A 16,280-nucleotide genomic window follows, 5' to 3' on the forward strand; every position below is an offset into this window, starting at 1 on the left:
GGCTAATGTCGTGGAAGGAACACTCACGTGACAAAGGTAGATGGTAAACAAAAGCAAACATCAACCCTCCCCCTCCCCCTCCCCTCCCCCCCAATGACACTTTATAATGGAGTGCGAGTACAGTAAGGCACAAGACGTGCAAGATTCCAAGCATGCAAAAAATAGTGGTAGTTAATCTCAGTGCATTTGAAAAAAAGAAAATGCTTACAATGAAAGCTCAGAATGTCAAAATAAAGACACAAGACTGGAAATACATGAAGAATAGCCAAAAAAGAGTCATCCCACGCAAACTAGAAGTTTTCACAAGCTCATATGTCCAAGTAATTCACCAGAGTGTGAAAATACAAAAAATTGAAAAAAAATGTAACTAGAATAAAATCTGGAAAAAGTGCATGGATGGCTGTGAAGAGCTTTGAAACACCATCTCAACGCTACTAGAATCGCGAAAAACGGAGAAACTGGTGAAAAGATATGAGCTCAAGACTAAAAACAACACCTTTGACTTCAAATGGCTATAGAATGTACCAACAACAAAACTAGGTCATGAAACCCACAAATCTGGAAAGTAGATGAAACCAGTTTTCCGACGATATCTCGTTTGCCAAAAAATGATATCGTATGCCCAAAAGAAGAAAAAAACTCTCTTTTAGGGCACAAAAAGGGTCAAAGGAGGCCATGCAAGATGTTTGTACCGCTGAAGTCATGCTGATGTCAGCGAAATATTCCTACAATATTTTGTCTCTGCCAAAAAAATCCTCCCTGTCGGAAAAAATAAATCCGCTGCATGAAAAATCCACCTGAAAATTTGGTGGTTGTCGGAAAAAGTCTGCCTACCGAAAATAAAATTTGATTGCTGGAAAAACTCCTGCAAAAAAATTGAGTGGTGTCGGAAAAAACGTCGGCGGCATGTTTGGCTTGAACGGTGGCTGCCAGTGGGCAGTGGGTCGGAGGACCGGCTGCAGGCCGTACGGACCTATAGAGGTCACTGGCCCCCCCACCTTTTGCTTAAAAAAAAATCGCCTTTTTTTTAAAGAAAATGGGTTTTTTTTCACCAATTTTTGTGCATTAGGCCTGGGTATGCTGTAGAACTACCCAAAATATATATATTTTTAATTTTTTTAATCGAAAAACGTACCCAATAAGGGCAAAAATGAATAAAAATTTGTTAGAAACAAAGTTGTCCAAATTAGACAAATATTATATGAAAATGGGGGTTTTGGGATGTTCTGAACTCAACGGTGAGGTCCGTTTGAGCCCAAAATGCCCAGAAACAAAGAAACACCCCAGATCCAAATAAAAAACTTTGAAATAACTTAAAACCCTCATCCAAAAAATCTTCTAAAAAATCAGGAACAAGCAGCAACAGATGTAAGCTCTGATATCATGAAGAAGTTTAGAAATGCAACTTCAGAGATCCTAAGAACACCTGCAAGCAAAATATTTGTCACAACAGAATGAAGGCAAAAAACAATAATGACTCTGAAGAAAAAGATTATTGTTCAGAGAGGGAATTAAATGAAAAAGTACAATATAATCCTTATAAATAGATATTATTAAATGTCTAAGTTTAGCTTAAGCATAGAGTATAATAGATTAAAAATTAAATAAATAATTATTGGCTAATACATGATAACTCTAACAACTATGTATGTTCTCATAATTTTTTATTCTCTTCAGTTTGAATTGAATACAATGCTTCCAAATGCTTGGTTCAGAGTGAATGATTATTGTTATTTAAATACAATTTTATTTCATAGTAGGTATGGTTGATTTCAAATTTATGCTATCTTTGAGTACAATCAATTTGAATTTTTCCCCTTATACCTAACTCTCTTCCATATATTTTAATGAATGATACTGCAGATATGCACATTTGTAAAATATCTTTTCTTTTATGTTTGTTTTGTGTGACTGACTTTGGCCCAACAGATAACGGCTGTATCTCGGTCAAGTGGCAATGACAACTCATGCAAAGGATTACAATTTAGAGATCTTAACATGGCAGGGTTTTAACCTTGTAAGAGTTATGAAGTTCTTACCTATTGAAGAGCATTAAAACCGGATCATCACTCTTGTAATCTTGTTGACCTTTTGTCCAGCTTATTTGCTTTTGATCATGGCATTCTTCCAGGAACTTTTGGAAAGTTATAACATCATTCTGTACCTCCATTTTTACTATAAATATATTTACTGTTTTTCAAAGAATAGAACTGTAAGCAGAATATCGAGATATATTGGAGGATATCTGAAACCAAGAGTTAAGTAAAAAAGAGTGGAATATACGAACCTTGATAAAAAGGAATGATAATACAGTTTGATAATTAGATGATCGCATGTTTCTGTAAATCATTTTTTATTTGAATTAAAAAGGTAGGAGCCTCCAAAAGTAATAAAAAACAGAGCTCTCTTAATAAGAGATGATCGATTCCAAAAGAACATCAATGTTATAAATAGTGCACTGCTGTCATGTCTAAGGATACGTGAAAATATAGAAATCACTGACTACTACAAAGAATGATAGTTTTAAGTATAGGAATCAGAAACGGTCTGTCATCTGAAACACTGCTACTGTGCATTTCTATCATACGAGAATCTTAAAATGAAACATTCTTTCACTGAAAGCTCTTCCCACGAACATAATATGTTGTTTTCCCATCTTTGTGCTAGGTAAGCAAGGGAACATTTTTTTATCAGCAGACCTCGCTTCACTTACATTGCCAGATTAACATGGGAAGCAGCCCAATTACCACAAGACCACAGCCTGATCAACATGCCTATTTCTGTTACTGGTTTCATAATCTGCAAAAAGATTGAAAATAAAACCAGTTTAAATGTCTGCATAGTTTTGTTAAAGATTCCAAATGGAAAATGCCAATATCAATAATAAAAATGGAAATACTACAATTGCTAAGCTTTAATGTATTTTTATGAAAAATTATTATAATAAATTTTAGAACAATTAAAGCAGATAAGAACGTCCAAAACTTGGAAAAGTTGAAAGAGTCATACCATAATTTCCTAATTTTTACATGGTACTCCATCATAATCTGGAATATACTTTCAAGGATATTACAGCAGCTAACTTCCAAGAATAGTACACTCATGAGACAGTTCATTTCTAACTCTACTGGAAGGTAGATAACATTTTGGCATTTTGATTTCATGACACTCATCATATCTCGTTGGTCTATAACCGGATCATCATTTTGAACTCTGAACTAACAAAAGATCCTAATTTGAGAGTTGAAGTGGCATTGTGATCAATTAGTCTCATGTCTCCAGTCTACACTGTGCTCACTCTCTAAATCAACAGAATCTTCTGGGGATTGTTTTCTTCTTTTTCTTTTCTTTCTATCCCCTTTATTTTCATCTTGCTTCCAGTTTTCACTTGAGGTTTTTGTTGAGTGAACATTAATATCATCTACCACATGAATATCAATATCCTCAACCGCAGTGACATTGTCAGGAGATGTAACAGTCAACTCAGAAACATCCACCAGCTGTGGCTTGCTTTGATCATCAATATCATCATTTTCAGCAATGACATGATGATTTGGAGACCCTACTTGAACACTGTCAGGAATTTCCCCGTTCTTAGAAAAAATTGAAGGAATGACATTTGTATCAAGGGATGTTTCCTGATTTGATTGCATGTTATCATCATCTGTCTCACATACAACTTCCCAACTTTGCTTTTCAGTTTGAGAATCAACATGATTAACCTTGTCATCTTTGACCTCTTCAAAACGAACTGTGCCAACCTTTCTAGCATTCCCTGCCAAAATCTGCATCAAAATAAAAATGCATCAATAGATGGAAAGCAAAAAATGAAAAATTAGAGAACAGACATGCACATGGTAATCTCATGTAAACAACGATGCCTTTGACAAGATACATGAACAAAATTGTACAAGGCACATGGTTGGCACAGAAAAGACACCAAGTGTTCTGAGTGATCTAGACACTCAGAATGTTGATGTCTGAGACACTTTTGACCCTAGTCCAAACTATCTTTACCTAGCAAAGGAATAGAGCGTAGGGCTTGAAGAATCTGAAGTGCTCCAAATTCAAGAGTTTTAGTTATTAAAGACTTTGGGGTTCCCTTGATATTTCTTGTATCTCATATTCATTACTACTTGTGATTGAGATCATTGTAATTAGTTCCACCTTAGCATTTTCTTAGCAAGTAGGTGGAATTGAGTCTATGTTACTTTAGCTGATTAGTCTTACAGAAGATGTAACATGATTTGGGAAATGTAAAAGCAGTTGTAGGGCTTGAATGGTCTTAAAGCATTGTTGTTGGAGTATAAGAAGTCCATTAAGGCCTCTGGAAGGTACCAAGCAGTTGAGATAGTGGCTTGAGGAGATCCCTCTTCTGGAATTTTCTCCATTTTGAGTTTCTCCAAGACGATTACTATTATCTACTTTATTTTATGTGTTTTCTATGCTCTATACTTTATTTAAACATGCTTCCTTTCATGTGAATTACACTAAACAACATCAAACTTGGGACTTAGAAATTGTTTTTCCTAAATTGCATATGGCAACAACTTAATCAATCAATGCATATTTAGATTGAGTTAAATTTGTGTTGGTGAATGTCTTTCCATTCTAATAATGGATTACTAATCTGTCATGCCTCTGATCTGGCATTAAATGAACAGCAAACCAGTAACATGAAATTGTCTTACAAACGTAAGACATCACAATTTCATTAATTGTAAATCTTGCCACAGTCATCTATCTCCAATAAGTCGGAGATATTGTAGGCCGATGGGGGAGGCATTTAAAGAATAACTCAATGTACAATCTCACTTCACAATCAATCAATTAAGAAGAAATCGGGTTATTAGAATTAATTAAAAATGCATCATTAAAGACTAAACACAAATTGCAAAGGAGTATCAGCCGGCAAGAAGTGACACCTCCTCCAAGGAGCAGTTATGACCGAAGGTGAAGATCATGACCCTCCACCACCGATGGAGTGGTATAAAGGATCAACCAAGCATTCAAAGGAAGGCATTGAACAAGGACAGATCTGATAAAAGTGAATCAGATTCAGGCATAGAGCCATTGTGCATTTACATTACACCAGTAATTTGGTATGAAGTCTAAGTATTTTATGCAATCAATCTTCCTATATGCATTTATAGATATTGATTGTAATTAACAACAATACATATATTATATTTCTACATATATACATGTATTTATCCCATAATCAATCAAATGTAAAATTTGAGGAAATAAGCTAGAGAGATGCGGTTTACTGGCTCCCCCAAACTAAGTAGATCACCCCAAGGGATGGAACTGGTCATAGTTGAACGTTCCTGCTGCTTGTGGGCCAAGAGGGAAATAGAACACCCCAAGGGATGGAGCTGGTCATAGTTGGACGTTCCTGTCACTTGTGCGACAAAAGGCAATTTGCCATGGTTGGATGTTGCGTGCTCTCGGGTTTAGTTGGGCTGGGTAGTTTACTGGTACCTGTTCAAATTTTCCTACCAAACCAAACAATGATTGGTTATAGGATAGTTAGCTAGTTAAAATGCTTATCATAATATACTCGTTCACTTATCTATGTATTTGTGCATTATCTCTTGAATTATTAATGATTAAATGAAATTACTTTAGTATGTTATTGTTAAAGGATAAATTATACTGTTGGAATTGTTAATTTTGGGCAGAAATAGGTTAATCCCAATTTGGGGACATTACATAACCCATCCACTCTCAGCTTGTATGATTGCAAAGGCATTTATGGAAATAGTCAAAAACTTCACGACAATCCTAAAACCATTTTTAGTGATGAATATTGTTTTAACTTTTACTAAACAATTTTCATAGATACGTGTGCAACTTTTGGCATTCAATTAGCAACTCTTTATATATTATCCCTAATCCAATGGATAGTCTAAGATGGTGAACATATGTTTGGAAGAAGAATACATTTGTTACTTCTAGAAACAAACCCAACAGTACAAATTATTGCTTGTAGTAGAATGATCCACCATTTTTCACATTTTCAACAAGATTACACAATTTGAGGTACTCTATGAATACCCACCAACATCATTCACTTCCTATTTGTGAGTCACTTAAGAGTGCAAGCAATAGGAGACCATATATGTGTTGATTTTAGATCAGACTGATAGCAATAACCAGAAATAAAACAATGAACACACAAAACACAAGAGTACCCCTGGGAAAACCTCCCTCTTGGAGGTGAAAAATCGAGAGCAATATGAACACCAGAATATAACTTTACACTATGGCACACAGTAGTATGAACAGCACCATGAAAATCTGAGTTATAACAAACTTATCTACAATTATCCTTGACTGAGAATGATGCCCTAATCAGAGAGGACAATTTGCTGATTAAGGAGACCTGTAGCAGACCATGAATGAGGTTCACTGTTCAAGCACAGATTCGCTGACCTGGGAGATGACTTCGCTGCCCTTGGATAAGTTTGCTAACCTTGATAATGCAATTCGTTGTCTTAGATATGTATTCGTTGTCTTGGATAAATTCGCTGCTAAAGGAGGATGTAATTCGCTGACTTGATGTGTGTCTTGATGCATGAATGAACCTTGCATATATATGTGCCTTGACCTCATTGTACACCTCAGGTTGGCCTTGCAAATAATAACAATAATATGCTTGGCGCCCATTATAGGGTCAGCCCTATAAGCATTTACAAGTTACATGTTTAACATACGGTCAGCCCTATTCACACTTACAAGTTACATTTGCACATTACAAGTTTCATCGACCATTATAGGGCCGACTCAATTTACAAGTTACATCGCCCATTTAGGGCCAGACCAAAATACAAGTTACATATTGATTTTTGCACATTAATGTGACTAAGGTCGATAGGCCAATTAGACACCCATATGCTTGGTCGGCCCTAGAAGGAATCGGACCTAGCTGCAAAAACATCAACACTCCCTCTTAGCTAGGGAGGAGTCCTTCTCAATATCTGAGTCACATAGTGACATCCACCATGGCTACTCCCAGAGGGTGGGTCCATCATGGCTACACCCATGAATAAAAATAAAAAGAATGAACACAAGTGCCCATCACGGAATCCTCAACGTGATGTCGTCATCTCATCATGACGATCACCATAGCTACTTCCAGAGGGTGAATAAACACAAGTGCTAAGTCATGGAGTCTCTCACATGACATCCACCATGGCTACTCCTAGAGGGTGGATCCACCATACCTACGCGCAGAGGGTGGAACAAGGGCTTTCACCTCAAACTTCTCTCACAGAAAAGAATGCACTAACAAGGGCTTGCACCTCAAACTTCTCTCGTAGAGAAGAATGCGTTATCAAGGGCTTGCACCTCAATCTTCTCTTACAGAGAAGAATGCATTAACAAGGGCTTGCACCTCAAACTTTTCTCGCAGAGAAGAATGCATTATCAAATCTTCAAGAGATGAGGCTCCCTCTAAACCTGAAATGTTAGGCTCCCTCTGAAGTTGACATGTCAGGCTCCCTCTGAAGCTGAAATGTTATTTCCTCCTTTTAGAATAAGAACCCTTCTGAATTGACATTAGACCTTGGCTCCTCTTGAGGTGTCCCTATGCCAATTTCCGCAAAAGAAGCTAGATGAGTAGACCCGAATTTGCAATCTTGAGCAATGTGGCCATACTTGTCACACCTAAAACATTGAATGTGAGATAAATCCTTCTTCTTTTTCAGTTCTGAAACAGAATCTAGTTCTTTGTCTCTATCCCTCTTTCTTATTTTGCCTTTTTCCATAGAAGTATGAGTAGCAAGGAATTGATTTTCCACATCATAATGGTTACGCCCAATTCCTCTCGTTACCAACCTTGACTCTTCTTGAATACAATTAACTCGAAGGCGATCAAACTTGGGTAACTTGGATCTCCCATTGATGCTTTGAATGAAGGGTTCCCAAGTTAGAGGGAGACCATTAAGTGCCATCATAACAAGATCTCCGTCACCAATATCGTCCCCAATAGTGCTCAACTAATTTCTCAAATCAGTAATCTTCATAAAGAATGAGATGACTGATTCATCTTTATCCATTTTTACATTGTGAAGTTGTTGCCTTAAGGCAAGAGCTCTACTGGTGTTGTTGATCTCATACATGCCTTCCAAGGTTCTAAACATATCTCTGGCTGAAGACATCTTGGAAATGATAGGTACAAGGTGATCCTTCAAGGAGTCAATCAGGATCTTCTTTGCTTTAACAACATTCTTCTTGAATTGGAGTTTCTCTTCTTGATCTTCAGGCTCAGGCTGATCTTTTCCTTCTACAAACTGAAGAAGATCATTTTCCTCAAGAGTAACAAGGATTTTGATCTTTCACAAAGTGAAATTTGAAGCTCCATCAAATTTGTCTTCAACCTTCAAATCGTACACCATTGTCACTGCTGGAAATTGCTTGTTGAAGATGAAGTAGGAGGAAGAGCTTTGCTACTATCAGACAATCTGATCACGATCGATTCAAACCCGCTCTGATACCATGTTGATTTTAGATCAGACTGATAGCAATAACCAAAAATAACACAATGAACACACATGACACAAGAGTACCTTGGGAAAACCTCCCTCTTGGAGGTGAAAAACCCAGCAACAAAATCTCAACTTGTATTAGGCAATAAGAAGACTACGTCTTTACAATTTTGCTTCAACACTTGAAGCAATATGAATAGCAAAATATAACTTTACACTAGGGTACACAGTAGTATGAACAACACCATGAAAATCTGAGTTATAACAAACTTATTTGCAATTATCCTTGACTGTGAATGATGCCCTAATCAAAGAGGACAATTCACTGATTAAGGAGACCTATAGCAAACCATGAATGTGTTAATGTTGTAGCTTCAGAAGACGTCATTACCTGCGATGGTTGTGAATTTATTTTTCTTTGCCTTGTTGCAACTCTTCTCAATTCACCTATATTATTCGATTGTTGAGTTCTGCATTTCTTTCTCTCCTCAAGCTAGCTGGAGCGTATCGGTTTTATTGATAACCGTTTGTTTTCTTTTCATATTCCTTGCACCTTCATGGAGTATGTCGTGCATGATGGCTACGTTTCCTCTCTTATCGTATTTCATCCTAGGAGAGGTGCGGTCGATTCTTTGTCTATGTGGCTCCCTTTGTTAGTGGTTTATGGAATAGTTGTATTGTAACCGTCACCTTGTGTATTGCGGATGTTATTGTTGGCCTTTCGTTTGCTTCTGTTTCCAGCCTTTCACCTTCTTCCGACTTAGAGTTGTTTCGAGCCTTATCTATAAAGGCGTGTTGCTGTTGTGCTTCGTGGGTGCATGAAAAAGTTCAAGCAAGAGTTTATATTTTTATGTAATCTTCGGTGCATCATTATGAGTCAGCATCTTCTTCTGCTTATATATTTTCTCTATTGTCATATGTGTAATCAAGAGGATAATTGCTATATGTCCAAGTAAGCTTTGTGCTAACTGTTTTGTAGAAGCCTTTAGTTTCAGGTGTTATCGGCTTCATCCTCTGATTGATAAGTGTTTTCAATTGTGTTTAAATTATTCAGCTTGAGAGCTTTGTATTCAATTTGTGACATTAATAAAGTTTGATTTTTGGTGTGGCTGGGTTTTTCACCCTCAAGTGGAGGGTTTTCCCAGGATAAATACTTGTGTATCTTGTTCTTGTGAAATTTTATTGTTTCAGATTTCAGTGTCTTATGTTTCTGGTTCTAACATTAACATGGTATCAAAGCGAGTTTGAGGTCGTCTCCCTCACAAGAGGCCTCCGGATTCTGGGAGGGTTGTTTGTTTATTGTTTGGTGTTATTCAAACTATGTATTTCTAAAGACTACGCCATTCTCTAAGCTACAACTTCATTTCTTCCTATTTCGGAGTTCTTGAACAACCCTGCAAAACACGACGGGATCTCTGCAATGCAACTGATCTGAGGGTATCACATCGTGTGAAGTCCACTTTATTGTTTTTGGAAGGACAAGATCACGGCTTCTCTGTCTTGTTGCTCTTATTTGGCATCTACATCCTATCAACTTGTATTTACTATGATCATTTATCACATTGTTGTCATTGCTATAATCTGCAATCTTTGTTTTGTTCAAAGGAGAGAACTCTCAGTATGTGGTGTATTTGAGCAGACCTTAATGCATACCAAAAGATTCCTGATATAAAGAACAATGCTGGAGGAGTCTTATGAGAAGATAAGATTCAGCTACAGGACTAACTCAATGAGAACTGACAATAAAGAGGTGGAGGCTACACATTTTCTAGGTGCATAGAATGTGTTTGTGAAACTGAATCCTACATCTAAGCATCGTCTGAGCTATCATTATGTTCCATACTGATGGGAGATTTGGAATTGGGGTATGCTCCAACATACTTCTTGACCGCTACAACACTGAAGATATTAAAATTGAGACAAGAGGGCTCTCCCAGTGAAAGGAAGCCTAACATTTCAGCTTCAGAGGGAGTCTGACATTTCACCTTCAGAGGGAGCTTGACTTTTCAGCTTCAAAAGGAGCCTGACATTTCATTAGAGGCAACCTTGGACGAGGAGGTCACAAGGTTGATATTAGGTTCAGAGGGAGCCCGTCATCATGAAGATTTGGTTGATGCATTTTTCTCTGTGACAGAGAAATTTGAGGTGAAAGCCCTTGTAATGCATTTTTCTTTGTGATGGAGAAATTTGAGGTGAAAGCCCTTGCAATGCATTTTTCTCTGTGTCAGAGAAATTTGAGGTGAAAGCCCTTGTAATGCTTTTTTCTTTGTGACAGAGAAATTTGAGGTGAAAGCCCTTGTTTCTCTTTCTACTCATGGGAGTAGCCATAGTGGATGTCATGTCGAGAGACTCCATGACAACATCACGTTGAGTGAATCCGTGATGAGAGCTTGTGTTTATTTCACTCATGGGAGTAGCCATGGTGAACATCATGTTGAGTGAATCCATGATGCTATCAGGTTGAGAGAATCCATGATTAAATTTTGCTATTTATACATATGGGTGTAGCCATTGTGTTTGTCATGTTGAGAGACTCCATGACTTGAAATTCAATGAATGACATCTTCTTTGCTAAGAGGGAGAGTTAATGTTGTAGCTTTAGAAGATGTCATTACTTGCGATGGTTGTGAATTTATTTTTCTTTGCCTTGTCGCAACTCTTCTCAGTTCACCTATATTGTTCGACTGTTGAGTTCTACGTTTCTTTCTCTCCTCAAGCTAGCTGGAGCGTATCGGTTTTCTTGATAACCGTCTGTTTTCTCTACATATTCCTTGTGCCTTCATGGAGTATGTTGTGCGTGATGGTTGCGTCTCCTCTCTTATCATATTTCATCCTAGGAGAGGTGCAATCGATTCTTTGTTTATGTGGCTCCCTTTGTCAGTGGTTTATGGAACAGCTGTATTGTAACTGACACCTTCTGTATTGCGGATATTATTGTTGGCTTTTCGTCTGCTTCCGTTTCCGGCCTTTCACCTTCTTCCGACTTAGAGTTGTTTCGAGCCTTATCTATAAAGGCGTGTTGCTGTTGTGCTTCATGGGTGCATGAAAAAATTCAAGCAAGAGTTTATATTTTTATGTAATCTTCGGTGCATCATTCTGAGTCAGCATCTTCTTCTGCTTATATATTTTCTCTATTGTCTTATGTGTAATCAAGAGGATAATTGCTATATGTCCTAGTAAGCTTTGTGCTGATTGTTTTGTAGAAGACTTTAGTTTCAGGTGTTATCGGCTTCATCCTCTGATTGATAAGTGTTTTCAATTGTGTTTAAATTATTCAGCTTGAGAGCTTTGTATTCATTTTGTGACATTAATAAAGTTTGATTTTTGGCGTGGCTGGGTTTTTCACCCTCGGGTGGAGGGTTTTCCTAGGATAAATACTCGTGTATCTTGTTCTTGTGAAATTTTATTGTTTCAGATTTTTGTGTCTTATGTTTCTGGTTCTAACATTAACAGAATGAGGTTCGCTGTTCAAGCACAGATTCACTGACCTGGGAGATGAGTTTGCTGCCCTTGGATAAGTTAGCTGATCTTGATAATGCAATTCGCTGTCTTGGATAAATTCGCTGCTGAAGGAGGATGAAATTCACTGACTTGATGTGTGTCTTGATGCATGAATGAATCTTGCATATATATATGACTTGACCTCATTGTACACCTCAGGTCGGCCTTGCAAATAATAACAATAATATGCTTGGCGCCCATTATAGGGTCAGTCCTATAAGCTTAGGCACTTGATAAATACCTTGGTAGTCAAGTACCTTAGTGGAACTATGATTTATTGAATTGGGGGATTCAAGAACCTAGAGATGTGGTTTTCGGGATGGCACTTTTCTAAACTTTAGAGATGTGGAGAAACTATTAAAATAACCTAAACTAAAAGCAGCTAAAATTTTTAAAATTAAATACAATGTGCTAAAATTGCAATGATGATACTCCCCCTTTAGTTTTCTTGGGATGTTTAACATTTTTCCTCTTAAAACATCACTTTTTAACCTTTTTGCACCAAATGAAGCAGCCTGTCCAAACCTAAAAAAGGGGACGCTCCCACCAAGTCCTTGGGATGTTGGGGGTATCACCTAGACCCTAAATTTGTCCCTAAGGAACATTGCAAATGAAAAGTCATACCATCACAAGAGTAAGGCATATTAAAGAAGAATGTTTAGTATTCCTTAGCATTTCAACCATATAAATGGTCCACTCTCACTGAAAAAATGTGACAAGTTGGCAACAAAATTCTTTAGATCCTAAAAGGTGATCGATAAGATTAAAAATGTGGCTTAAGTTTGAATTGTCTCCATCATCTCATCTCCACCTTGTTTTCCATGTTTCATAATTAAAGAATCTTGTTGAGAACAAGATTTAAATCCAAATAGAGCTTCTAGACTTGATGAGACAAGATATTTTGGATCCAAAATTAGTGATTGCTCAAAGGGTTGTGGTATAGGGTTCATGGGTTACCCAAGGCATGCCTTGATCAAGTTCACACTGGGTATGGATCACGGTTAGGTATAGCCTCAATATGCCTAGGATGCAGCCCTAGGCGTAATATTTTTGAAATAAAATGAGAGCTCTAATCTTACCCAAGCTAACTTTGTAAAGTGGCTACCGAGTCACTAACAACACAAAATACACTCCAAACAAAATTACATTACATTCCTACTTGTTATTCTTTATTCACCTAAAATTCCATCTCTACTCATTGCTTAGGGCTGCAAACATGATTTGTGTTCATTGATCATGTTCTCATTACTCAGACACCTATGGGAGTGTTAGATACATGCCAAGAAGATCAAAGATCTTGCAACAATGAGAATCTCCATTCAAGGTGAGTTTTATAAAAGTTCCTTTAAATTCATTTCCAAGCTTCACAAGAGATTTTTTTTAAAAGTGGTTTATTATTGTTTTTTAATATCTGGTTCTTTTCAACGAATAATTGTAGTGTAGGGATGCATTTTTACTTTTCTTGATATTGTATTTATTTCAACATGTGTAAATACAGAAATGTTCTAGAATAGAAGTTACTTTTAACTCTATGGGCCAAGGGTTAGCTATGAATTCCAAAATTAACCCTTTTTCGCTGATTTGATGATACATGACAATGATCCAGTAGCTTTCTAGAGGCAGGGGATATCTTTGGAACTATGAAAGCCAAGTATAGAAACTTGTGTGTGATTTCCAGCCAAAGAATTAGAGCTTGTAGTAGGCTGACCAAACATGGGCTGGCAAAGGGATGAATTCTTAGGTATATTAAAGAGCAAAAGGAAGCTAACAATGTGTACATGAAATCTTGATCAAGGTCTCACCCTTTGGCCAAATAAAAGAGCCCACAAGTCACCTATAGTACCACAAGTGGCCGCCATACATCCATTTTTTGTGACATTATCTTAGGAGGAAGATGATGGACCCATATTTCTCACCAAAAAACAAAGGATTTGGACCCACTAGATATGGTTTAGAGTGAAATGGGGATGTTGCAAATAAACTCATTCCAAGTTGTGCACCAATGGACTTCTTCTCAAACACATAAGATCACTATATTGGCAAGAAATGGCGACAGAGATAAATGAAGGTGGTATTTGGGTCTTGGCTATTAAAATGTATGCATAACCTTATTGGCAAAAAAAAAATGTAGATAATTCAATGTAGTCCATGGGGGATGCATGGACCAAAATAGGAGTATCCATTATTTTTTATGGATGTAAGATTGTAGAGGCAGACCCCTAATTAATGTCTTGCATTGTGCCCTAGAGGAGCATTGATTTTGAGGGCAACTGATTGTAAGAGGAAGGTGATGGATGCAAATTTTATCACTAGGCTTTTTTGAGCCTATTGAGATAGTGGTACATCAAAACATTGTCCAAGTCATAACCGACAACACTAGGAATTATAGAGCTATAGAGTTCATTGGGATGAGAACATGCACATATTCAAACATTTTGTTCATTCACTATGACCTTAGCAATTAGCATAGATCGAGTGAATGCAATGAATGTTACACTAAAGCTAAATAGATTCAAATATTCATGACTAATCATCATACGCCACAACCAAGATTTAGTTCCTTCTTGAAGTTGGTGTTGAGAATAACTTTTTGAAATTTCAATATTTAAAAAATAAAACAATTTAAAAATTAAAAAATTTTGATCTATATTTTAAATTTTATATCATCTAATTTGATTTTAAATTTAAAAAAAGGAATCGTAAATGATGTTCTAAGATGGGATTTATTTAATTTGTTTTTATTTTTTTACAGCTGATTATGTTGTTGACATTGGATTTGCCTCACAAACGATCATCTTGAGGAAAGTTGTGAAAGTGTGAGAGGCATTGAGCACCATGGCAATCAAGAACACATTGGAGCATGAGGGGATAGAATAATATAGAGAGAGACCAAAAGGCTGAAGCATTGGTGTTGGATAATGATTTGTGGGCTTGTGCAGGGCATGTATCAAGTTTCATTGACTCCATTGTGAGAATGATCAATTTCATCGATAGAGATCAGCAATGTTAGGGCAAGTTATATGACAACAATGGCTCTATGATAGAAATATAGAGCATAAAGGCAGCTAAGGAGCAAGCTCCCTCTAAAACATTTTTCAAGTAGATGTAAAGAATTATAATTGAAGAGTGGAATAATATGACCACCTTGCTACATCTCCTAGCATTTTCTTTGAACCCTAAGTATTGTAACAAGAAGATAATTTCTTCACCTAAGACGATGCAACCATATAGAGTGATGCATTCAATGCAACATTCACAAAATCCTTCCTTGATCCAAACATAGAGAACATAGTTGTGGGCGAGTTTGGGAAGCTTATAACTTCAACATGTCATAGCCTCAACATTTATCAATATAAGTTCATAGACAGTCATACACAATGGTACATCCATGGCCAAGACTATTTCTAATATTTTGACTCTTACTTTTCTTTGGAAAATGTCATTTTAAATTGTGTATGAACTTTGTTTTGAATCTCAATAGGTTGTGAGTTCTTCTTCAGCTAAGGACAATTGGTTGATAGCCAAAAAGATAAGAGGGTTGGTTAACATGCATTCCAATATGCACCTCCTCTCATACAAGCAAATCAAGTACAGTGAGGAGATGATGAGGCATTACGATGTAGCACCAGAGCATCCTGACTTGGATGCTTTTGTTGTACAACTTTCCTTTGTTTTGGTCAATGTTGACAGGCACAAGCTTGCTACATACGACAAGCATAGTGCAGCTAATGAGAATGGCAGTGGCACTGCTTGTCATTCTAATGAACCAACTGAGGATGTTGATGCTCTTGATGAAGAGCAATATGATGTTTTGTATCGATTTTCCATGTGCAGTTGCACAGGTATAAACCATTTTGATTTATATTTAACATTTGACATTGAATTATCAATTATCAGTTATCATCTGCATTTAAACTTATATATTTTATGCAGCTTATGGCTATTATATATGCTTTATGGACATACTGAACCAAAGGAAAAAAATCAGTTAATTGCATAACCCAAACCCAAATTGGAAGCATAGTCAAAGGGCAAGGTAATGTGCTATGCAAACTTAAATTGCGTTTACTGACTTAGATGTTAGTTCAAGGATCCACATTCATTGACAGTTTTGAGTCAAAATATATTTTATCCCATAGCATATTTAGTCAAGTTTTACAAATCTTTCATACAAATTTTCCTATCATCATGTTGTAGGGTAATGTGAAGGCATCATGTTGTAGGGTAATGTAAAGGCATCAACTTGGAACAAAAAATGAAACAAAGTAATGCTATTAATTTCAAGAG

At 36.8% G+C, this 16,280-nt stretch overlaps 1 protein-coding gene across 1 annotated transcript in view; it reads right to left on the minus strand.

Annotated features, from left to right (window-relative positions):
- Nucleotides 1–2,387: 2,387 nt before the first annotated feature.
- LOC131066336 (putative DUF21 domain-containing protein At3g13070, chloroplastic) overlaps nt 2,388–16,280 on the minus strand; it is a 150,033-nt gene continuing 136,140 nt past the window's right edge. The window contains exons 14-15 of the mRNA XM_058001078.2: nt 3,010–3,785; nt 2,388–2,799 (exon numbers count right to left, since the gene is read on the minus strand). Coding sequence (XP_057857061.2) covers nt 3,261–3,785 — 525 coding nt within the window. The 3' untranslated portion in view covers nt 2,388–2,799; nt 3,010–3,260. The remainder of the gene's footprint in view (nt 2,800–3,009; nt 3,786–16,280) is intronic.

This window comes from Cryptomeria japonica, chromosome 3 (assembly GCF_030272615.1).
Source record: "Cryptomeria japonica chromosome 3, Sugi_1.0, whole genome shotgun sequence".
Lineage (NCBI taxonomy): Eukaryota > Viridiplantae > Streptophyta > Pinopsida > Cupressales > Cupressaceae > Cryptomeria > Cryptomeria japonica.